At 45.9% G+C, this 10,811-nt stretch overlaps 1 protein-coding gene across 1 annotated transcript in view; it reads right to left on the bottom strand.

The window, feature by feature from the left end:
- Positions 1 to 7,299, bottom strand: part of ADAM12 (ADAM metallopeptidase domain 12) — a 465,263-nt gene extending 457,964 nt beyond the window's left edge. Inside the window, exon 1 of the mRNA XM_066601144.1 lies at positions 7,108 to 7,299. Within this exon, the coding sequence (XP_066457241.1) occupies positions 7,108 to 7,210 (103 nt within the window). The 5' untranslated portion in view covers positions 7,211 to 7,299. The remainder of the gene's footprint in view (positions 1 to 7,107) is intronic.
- Positions 7,300 to 10,811: the final 3,512 nt, after the last annotated feature.

The following is a 10,811-nucleotide window of genomic DNA, read 5'->3' on the forward strand; positions in this document are numbered from 1 at the left end:
TAGTGGGATTTTCTGTGAGCGCAAAAGTGCAGCTAGTGTGAACTAAAAAAGAAGAGAAATATACCCCGTTGGCGAGAGCGGCGCTCATGCGCAAAAGCCCTTAGGGAATATTCTTCATAGTGGATTTTCCATGGAAAGGAAGAAGGGAGAAGGAAATCAGCCCCAAAATCTACGCCTTTTGATGCGGATATGCAGCAGATTTAACCCCTTTAAGACTATTCATCTGCATATAAGTGAAGACTCGTAAGACTAATCACTGCACCCTACCGGTATTACCATCAGCAGCAGCCCCGGCTACGTATGACGCTATATACTCTACCTGTTTCTTAGGCTCTGCTGGTCCCTGCTGTTGGAGTCCAATTGAAGCCTGTGATTGGCCAGGATACAGAACATTCATCGCTCGGCTTATCGGCTATCTCTGCTGACTTGTTAGTTTAATGGAGCGCACTAGTTTTAAATGAACCGCAGGGTGTTAAATGAGGAGTAGTTATAAATATATTATAGTGGAACACGTGTACAGACCGCAGCGCTATTATTAATACCAGAAAGACGAAGGTTAATTAAAGGGATTTTAAGTAAATGAAGCTCCATCATTGTAGAATGGAAATTCTGCGACTTTCTATTATGCGTTATGTAACAATTCCTCACCATTTTCAAGACCTCTGCTTGCTGCCAGTGAATGAAAGCATTGCTGTTTACACCCAGGAACTGAGGGGAAGATGTACCTGGATTTGTAGTTCATACAGTAGACCAATACATTGGAGGAAGATGCGCCAAATTTATTAAGAGGCTCAATACATTTCTTTAATAAAGTCTCCTGTCCACGGGCGGTTCTGCATTGTGTTATCCGCGGCGATAATCCGCACGTGGGTAACGCAATGAACACTTTCCATAGGATAACTATTAAAAGCGCAGCCCGATGTACACAAGCAGAAATGCACTGCGACTTTCCGCTCGCGTATAAAATGGCGGCATGCCGCGATTGTCCACGATGAACCTATCATAATGATAGGTTCAGCGCGGAAAATCGCGGTGACTTTAATCTTCTTCTGATGGGTTCTACTTTTGCGCGCATTTTCTGCAACTTGCAGCACACCCAAAACTTGTACAAGACAATTGCCGAAGGGCGGATTTACACAGATGATTTTCTCGCACGATTTCTGTGCATTGCGGCATTGCATGAGGAAAGATCCCATTGTTTAAAGGGTGCCTTTACACGTGAGATATTTCTCTCGCTGCGCTGTGCAGAAAAATTGCCGCACTTCCTATTCTGTTTCAGAATCGCCCATTCTTCCCTATGTGGGCAGGAAAAAAAAATCACATTGTGCTTACATATACATGTGAGTTTCATGCAGCTGTGAGGAGATGCCCATAGGGAAGAATGGTCAATTTTCACGCATGTGAGTAAAATTGCTCTATTTTTACGTGATGTGAGAGTGAGTGAAAACGCAGAATTATGAAACCAATGATTTTCCAGCGGCAACACTGGCCCTATTGAAAGCAATGGGAGAACTCCGTAATCCTCTGCTGTGGCCGTGATAGCCTCGGCGGGGAAATCTCTTAGGCAGCGGCTGGGAAATCCCTTCAGCAGTGGCTGGGGGAATCCCTTCAGCAGCGGCTGGGGGAATCCCTTGAGCCGCAGCCGGGGGAATCCCTTGAGTTGCAGCTGGGGGAATCCCTTCAACCCATGGTGAAAAGTGCGATATTGCCCTTGCCTGTGTGAAACTAGCCTAGGGCTCTCATGTGTGATACTCAGGGAAATAGAGCATGCTGTGATCTTTTTCACGCGCGAATCTATTACAATTTATATATACTAATGTGAATGGATCAGTGAAAATTAATGTACCATCATTGACTCCATTCACTGCGTATCACGCGGGTGTGTGTATTACATGGTGAAATCATGCCCATGGGAATGAGCCCTTAATGTGAATGCTCACATTTATTGACAACAACCAGAGATCTTAGAAATGGTCAGTAATTGATACATAGGCTATACTTGAAAGTTGAAGATACTTTTTAAATACAGAACTTAAAGGGGCGTTTCCAGGTCACCTGCAGATATAGCAAAGGTTACCTAATTTCTTAACGCATTAAGACAATATTCTGTGTTGCCTTTCCAATAGATTTTCAATGGCATAAGATAACATGTAGAAAGTTATCACAAGTAAGTTAAACTTAGCTACATTTGTATCATAGTATACCCGGTCGGGCGACTATTTATATCAATGGTGCAGCGCTGTATTACCATACCAGGTTACTGTGCTAATGACGGCCTTTTAAGCAGCTCCTTCAAATCAGTCTGCCAATCAGGAAGCCTGGGATCTGCTATTGGTGAGTTGCACTGAGACTAGATCATTATTTTTTTGTGGACTGGAAGACCCCTTTAACTTGTATGTTAATGATCATTTTTTTTACTTTAAACTCCCTCCCACCTCCCTTCTCCAGCGGCTGTGATTGGCTCCCATAGGAGCCCATGCAGCGGCCGACGTATTCCAAACCAAAAGATAGTTCCAAGACTATCTTTTGGGCCTGACGTAAAAACGCCCGGTGCTATATTGGCCGGCCGAGCGCTTTTACATCGCGGGAATACGGCCATATGATCTGATGCATTAGAATCCAATGCATCAGATCGCAGCGTATATCGTCCGACCGTGAAAACCGCGGGCCAATATACACTCGTGTGAAAGAGCCCTCAATCAGATTCACAGGGGTGTATTTTGATGCGCATTTACATACACAAAATTTGCGTGTGCAATATGCAGTGAATAGAATCCATTGATTTCAATAGGTTTGTTCACTTGCGTGTATTTTCCTGCGCACTTGAGTCATGCTAAAAAAAAATAGCAGGCTCTATTTTTCTGCACATTTGTGCACCAAAAGTCCCCATAGAAGTCAATGGGGATGCACAAATGTATTAAAAATCCGCTAGGAAATGCGTGTAAGGGTGCATTCAGACGACCGTATATCGGCCAGGTTTTCACGCCGGCCGATATACGGCGTCTCTCTCTGCAGGGGGAGGAGGCTGGAAGAGCTGGGAGCAGTGCTGTGAACTCCCACCCCCTCTCTGCCTCCTCTCCACTATTTTCAATGAGGAGAGGCGGAATGGGGGTGGAGCTAATTCCAGAAACTTAGCCCTGCCCCTGTCCCACCTCCTCTCATTGCAAATAGTGCAGAGGAGCGGAGAGGGCGTGGAGAGGAGGCAGAGAGGGGGCGGGAGCTCAGAGCACTGCTCCCGGCTCTTCCAGCCTCCTCCCCCTGCAGAGAGAGACGCCGTATATCAGCCGTCATGAATACCCGGTCGATATACGGTCGTCTGAATGCACCCTAACACTGCATAATTGCACAGAAAAAAGAACACCTCTGTAACTCATTAGACTAATTAGCCATTTCAATCTGTGCATATTTTTTGCTGTGCGCAAATGCACATGCCTAAAAGCACAGTAACATACGCCAACACACTTGCATTGTTCGTTCCACAAAAATGCTACATTCATGGACACGCAAACATGCATATACTCGTGTGAATCTGGCCTTAATCATACCCCCATAGCCTCAAATTATATTCCAAGTTGCTGATGGGTAAACTAATAAGACAATGGAGGACCTGAACCCCAGAGTCGGAGGGCGTCCTAAATATCCTTGTGCCCACATGAGTAGATTAGTGCCAAAAAATGATGCGTCATAATTAGGAGGGTCCTGCTGCTAATTCTGCATCGGGGCAACGGCTCTCTCGTCACTTTTTTAAAAAGTGGATGAGGCTTGGTGGCAGCTGGGTGGCCTCTGGTGACCCAGAAGAATGACTATACTTCACTCCAGAAACTGGCATAGCTCAACTACAGCTGGAGTAGATTTGATTTTCTAGCGCAGGGGCTGCCAGAAGATGCGCTAAATTTATTAACAGGCGTGCGCCTCTCCATAAATTTCCCACTTCTTACTCAAGCGCACTGTGGGAAACGCCTGTCTTAATCAGGGTTTTAATTCCCCATCATCCTGAAGAGTTATGCTTGCTGTCAGTGAATTGGGAAATTCTTGTTTATACATCTGTACAAGCCTTATTATAACTCTCACAGCTGAGAGTTTGTTACAATTGTATCCTGTCTGGGAAATTCTCAGGGAGATAAACAGCCTGATAACTTGTTACCTACACTGATACATTGTTGCAAGGGGAGAGATAAAGATTAGTGTGCAGATTGTATACATTGTAACAAACCCTCAGCTGTGAGAAGAATTGGGTCTATACAGGCTTTCAACCTAGGAATGTAAAAAGTGAATGCTTCCATTCAGTGACAGCAAGCAGAGGACATGTGAATGGTGAGGAATTGAACCACAAACTTTGTTAAAAGGTTCTAGAACTTCTTTCTATTGTAATTGAGCTTCATTTAAATAACATTTTTTACCATTAATGTAATTTTTAAAGGGTTCAGTTTTTCTCCTCTGTTATGGGAGAAGGAAAACGGCGCCCAGCGGCTGAACGGATCCATCTTATGAATGGCGCAGAACGGATCCCATTGACTGTAATAGGGTCCATTCCGTCCGGCATTTTACAGAATGAAATAGTGCTGCACGCAATGTTATGGCGTCCTGTATTTTAGCGGAATTCAGCAATGGAGGTTGCAAATGGTACTTCCAAAGCTGATATAAACGGGCCTGGCGAGCGCGATATCGGTCCGAGTTTCTTTTTGCAAGGAGGCGGGACAGGGTGGAAGCTAGTGTGCTGAGCTCCCGCCCCCTCTCCTCCCCTTGCCGCTGTTTGCAATGGGAGAGGGCGGGATAAGGCGCAGCATCAGATGCATATAAACCAATGCATCAGAGGGACAGCATATATCGGCCGGGCGTGAAAACCCAGCCAATATACGCCCGTGTGAGTAAACCCTTAGGCCAGGTCACATCAACGGGTCAGATTGCACTTGCGGATATCCGCAGTAGAAGCCTGCCAGCGACCGTGGAAACAAATTGCAAATGGTCGAGTATACGTGCGGTTTCTCCCTCTCTCTCTCTCTCTTCATCTACTCAAAATTCCGGCTTTTGTATCTGGTCTCCTAGCAAGTTGCAAGCGAATCCACTCTCATACGTAATGTTCATTGCATATGCACTATGGATTGCGCGCATCCATAGAGATCCATGAAGGCCGTACGTGCAGAATCTGCGCTAAAATAGAGCATGCTACAACTTTTCTTCCGCTAGCAAAATCCGCAATTCCTACACGCACCTCTGAGCAAATCGGCAAAAGTCCTTGCCTTTCAGTGCCAGCGTATTACCGTGTATCGTCCACGCAGATGGCGATCGCAGAATCTGTAATTCAAAACCGGGCATGTGGAACCAGAATTACGGTGGCTTCAGACTGGAGTTCGCACAAATAAGCTCGCCGCTATGGAGCATATTAGTACATGAACCAGAGTTAGAAAAACATGGCCACTTTCTTCCGAACACAGCACTAGCTTTGTCTATGTGTTGTGTCTAAAACTGCCATTTAATGGAGTTAAGCTGCAATACCATACACAACCTATTGACAAGGGTGGCGCTGTTTTTGGGAGAGAGCAACCAATTTTTTTTTCTAATCCGGGAGAACCCCTTTAAATGAATTTGAGCCAAATGAACACGACCGTATGTGTATTTGCGCCAAGTTTTTTTCCATCCAGTGTTGCATACACAACAGCGTTTTTTTACTGTGGTTTTTGCGGGCGCAAGTCAAGCACAAAGGCACGCAACGATGCTCAGCCATTGAAATGGCCAATTGGTTTAGGAAGTTCATGGTGTTTTTTCCCTGCGCAAATGCACAGGAAAATAGAGAAGTTACGCTTTTTTGCGCAACCGAATCGCGCGTGCCAAATATGCACATGTGAATGAACCTATTGAAATCAATGGGTACTATTTTCTGCGTACTGCATGCACAAATACGTTTGCGTGGATCCGGCCTTAGGGTGCATTCACATGGGAAAGAAAATCGTGTGAGTTTTGTGCATTGCGAAACGCGCAAAACTTGCACAAAACTACAACCCGTTATTTGCAATGGGTGTATTTACAAGGGCGATTTTTCTCTCGCAACATTCTCTATTTTCGTGGGAGTCTCATGCAGATGTGCCGTCTCCCACACATCGCATATCACAAGGATGGAGTGTCCGTGCGCTGTGCGACGCAAGTCGCGCCCGAGAATGTCAGCACACTCGCTCTTGCCCATGTGAATGCACCTTTTACCAAATAGCTAGTACAAGAGAATTAGATTGTCAGCCTTGCTGGTGAGGTATGTGAGTCTACTTTCTCTATGACCCATTGCGGAATGCAAATCTGTACATATTCCGATGTAGCAGAGCTAAGTGTGTCCCTGTGCTATCACAACCATGTCATCTGTAATGTTGCATAGGACCTTGGACAACCCTACTTCACTATTATCAGCCTTATCACCATCCACAAACAATGTAGCCTTAAATGACAACTTCATCTCTGTCCATTATGTGCAGATGCAGCAGAGCTGAATTTGTCACTGGGTTAATTTACCCCAAACTATTGGAAGTCCTTTCAAAAACTATTTCTAAGTCATATCATAGCCCATTGCAGATGTAGCAAACTTTATCCCACTGCTGATAACTCGCTGCAACAAGTTGGCACATCTTAAAGTCATTGAAAAGTCAAGAAAAGGTTCTCTGCCGCCGTTTATATAAACACATTTAAGTGTCAATGAAACTTTGCTACATCTGCACACCAAATGACAAACTCAGCTCAGCTGCATCCACATGTCAGAGCAAAGTGAGCTGCCCCCCAGTGGCTTCATATACGTTGCATTTGAATGAATTAAACAAGAGTCTGCATTTGTTCCTCCAGCAGTTTCTTTTATTTTACTGCTTATTCTGGCAGGGCATGCTGGCACTTGTAGTTTCTTTACTGTAAAGCATTCCAGACCGGAGTGCCCAGCAGGCATACGGTAGACCATTGGAGTCTAGGTTTATAGCAAACATCTGACGAAAGGAGAACAATGGGGACTCGGGCGCAATCAGTCAAGACAGCTTACAAGAAGAAGATGCAGAGAAGTTGCCCAAGGCAGCGAGAGAAAAAAAAAACGTAGTAATGCAACCGCGTCCGTCTACGAGGAAAGTATGGAAGTCTTACCTTGTACTCTGGAAGAAATTAAAAGCCAGCTAAGACACATCAGCAGTATAAATATCTGCAGCGGGAGCGAGGAGCTGTGTTCTGCCTTGAGCCCCTCTGACATTTTATCCTGACTCCGGCGCAGCTTTCATCAGCTGGCTGCAGAGAACAGCACCATAATATACACTTACAGGGGACTGGGACTCAGGATGTGAGAGATTTCCTGAATGCAGCTCCGTTAACCCCTCCTGCCGGGGATGATCATCTAAGTCTTTCTCCCTTCAAACTTTTTTTTTTTGGCAGGGGGGGCGAGATATGTTGACCGTTGCAATAAATGAGCGTTAAACTGTCTGTGTTGGCTAGCGGGAGGCATTAGGATCGTTAGTGGAGGAAGGCCGGCCCGTGAGCGCGACTCATGCCAACACTTACAATTCTCAGTACAATGGAACAAATTATTGTCCTCCAGACTTTCTCAGCCTGCGCTCTGCAGGATCCTAAAAACCAACCGAGATGAAAGAACCTGCAGACACATGTTAGGCGTAAAAGAAGTGATTCCCAACCTTATTACCGCGGGGGAACCCCTGCAACATGTTTCTTCTACTGGGGAACCCCTAATGCTATTCCGACCTCATAGAAGCCTCATGGAGGGGCGGGTAAAAAAGCTTCTAGAATTCTAGTCCAGGGCTCAGATATGTTTACTGCTTTGCAAAGGAGGATGAAATTAGTTTGCCTTCTCTACGGTAAAAGTAACAGGTCTTGTTGTTGCTGATGTGGTCTGGGGAATTCCTGCTTGGGAAATAAGTCTTGTTATATGTATAGCGCCAACTTATTCCGCAGCGCTTTCAGGTCATTTATTTATTACCCCACCACCAAGCTGGTTACTCATTTTACCAACCTCAAACGATCGAAGGCTGAGTTGACCTTGAGTCGGCTACCTGGACCATTCAGGGATTGAATGCGCAACCTTCAGGTCATGAGCGAGAGCTTAGGACTGTATTTCTGCTGCCTTAATGCATAAGCTCTGGGGAAATACTGGGGTAAACCCTAATTTCACACTTCATTGCTAACAATATATCTGGGTGCAGGACCTACAAATGATGTGGTCTTCTGGCATTGGATATGCAGATGTAGCAAAATGTAATCAATGCTGATACCTTACTGCAACAAGTTATCTTTACCTTAAGGGGTTGTCCAGTTGTAAAGTATTGATGTTCTATCTGGAGAATGGGCCATTAATACTAGATTGGCAGGAGCCTATTGGCCAGGGCTATGACTGATCAGCTTTTGACCAGGCTGGTGCACTTGTGCACTGAGCTGATTTCTAAACTCCATTCCCACTGCAATGGCCAAGCTTGGTACTGCTGGCTATTCACTTCAATAGGTACTTTGCCTGTAATATCAAGCCTGGCCACTGCAGTGGGAACAGAGCTGTCTGCTTCCTGCAGAAATCAGCTCAGTGCACAAGCACCAGCCTCCTAAGCAGTTGATCAACAGGGACCTAGAATGGCAGACCCTTGCCGATCTACTGCCGGACGACCTCCCCCCAATATCTCCATCACAGTATCTGGCACCACCATAACCCCCAGACAGCACACCCGCTGTCTTGGGGTCACACTGGATTCTGACCTGTCCTTTATCCCCCACATCCAATCTCTGGCCCGTACATGCTACCTGCACCTCAGGAACGTTGCATAAATCCATCCCTTTCTCACCACGGACACGCTAAAGACACTCGTTGTCGCCCTCATTCACTTTCGGCTTGACTACTGCAGCTCTCTGCTCATTGGCCTTTCCCGCACCAGACTCTCCCCTATCCAATCCATACTATATGCGGCAGCTAGACCCCTCTTCCTATCCAGCCACTTCTCAGATGCCCCTGCACTATGCCAGTCGCTGCACTGTCTGCCCATCCATTATGGGACTAAATTCAAACTCGTCACCCACAAAGCTCTCCATGGTACTGCGCCACCGTACATCGCTTCCCTCCTGTCCGTATACCACCCAGTCCGCCCACTCCGATCCGCTAGCATACTCAGACTAAACACCCCTCTAATACGAACCTCACATTCTCGCCTCCAGGACTTCTCTGGAGCATCACTGATCCTCTGGAATGCTCTACCCCAAAACATCCAGACAATTCCCGACGCACGGAACTTCAGATGTACCTTAAAGATGCACCTCTTCAAAGAAGCTTATCAAATCTCCTCAACTAATTTCTCCCTCACCCCCTACAACATGCCTCCTGCCCCTCCCACCACATGTCAGTAGTTAATAGACGGAGATCCACTGCTCGAGACCCCCATCCATCAGCTGATCATCCGGCCCACTGTACTGTGTAATGCTTAAGAAGTTGTCATAAGTGAACAGTGGAGGAAATGCACAAGCTAGCTTCACTCCCATTGAAATCAATGGAGAGCCATGCTGCTACTCCAATTCATGCTCCTCATCTGGTTAGGACTGGATGTGACATCCTACCAAGAAGTGCCGTAGAACTGCTTTCAATGGGAGTGAAGCCAGCGCATACACTTCCTGTACTGATAGCAGCCGGGCAATCAGCTGATGGGGTCTTGAGTGGCGGTCCCCATTCATCAACTACTGATGACCTGTCCAATTTTTTTTGAACAACTGCCTGTTTGCTGTAAATGGAGGCAAGAGAAGATTCCACGCACTTCGCCTCCATTCACTGACTGACTATTGCTGCTGTGTGGAAACACTGGAGCGACAGTCCCTGGGACGACTGTTGAGCGCTTATATGTACAACAGTTCGGTGTACAGGTAGCTTGACAATGATATATTCAGTATAAAGAGCTTTAAAAGGGTTGTACCAAGATTCACAGGATAGGTGATAACAGAGGCGTAAATTGAAGCTCCCAGGCCCCGATGCAAAACTTGTAACGGGCCCCCAACTATAATGCTTTACTCATAGTACTGGGCTCCTTATATGGAGAAGAGAGGCCTTATGGGCCCCCTAAGGTTCCTGGGCCCGGGTGCAACCGCATCCCCTGCACCCTCTATAGTTACGCCCCTGGGTGATAATCATCTGATCATTGGGGATCTCACCACTGGGACCACCACCATTCCTGAAAATGGGTGCCCTATGCCCCACTCGTCTCGTTACTGTAGGCTCTCTGCACTCACCCACAGTAACGTAAAGAGTGATTGCTATCTCTGGCGGTCCCACTGAAATGAACGGAGCAACACCGAGCATATGTCACTGCAGCTGGGTGGTGAAAAAGCATAAAAGAAGCCATGCTCCCCTCCCCCAGTCCCCGCTGCTCGCCACTACTTGCTGCATTGTGTCTTGTTAAGCATCGGCCCGATCCCCCTTTGATCGGACTAGTTTTTACTTGTCTGCTATGGAAAACTGCGAAATAAAAGAAAAAAAATGACAGTGTGAATGTCCACCAGAGGTCTTATACGAGGTCATGGGGGACAAAAATGTTAAAAAAATAGTTTTAAAAATAAAGACCGTCACCATAGTCGCCCTATAACCTGAGACTATACAAATTATATATCAAAACGTCTGAAACAAAGTGGGAAACCCATTGCTGCACTTTATTTTTGTGTAAGTACGGTAGTATACTAATTTTGAAAACCAAAAACTATAAATTTAAAAGAATCTTTTGTTTTACATTTTTTTGCACACATTACCGCTAATAAAACAAAAAAAAATGGAATCACAGTTTCTGTGAATAAAGATATTAAACATACAGCCCGATATGTCA

Source organism: Eleutherodactylus coqui, chromosome 4, assembly GCF_035609145.1.
Source record: "Eleutherodactylus coqui strain aEleCoq1 chromosome 4, aEleCoq1.hap1, whole genome shotgun sequence".
NCBI lineage: Eukaryota > Metazoa > Chordata > Amphibia > Anura > Eleutherodactylidae > Eleutherodactylus > Eleutherodactylus coqui.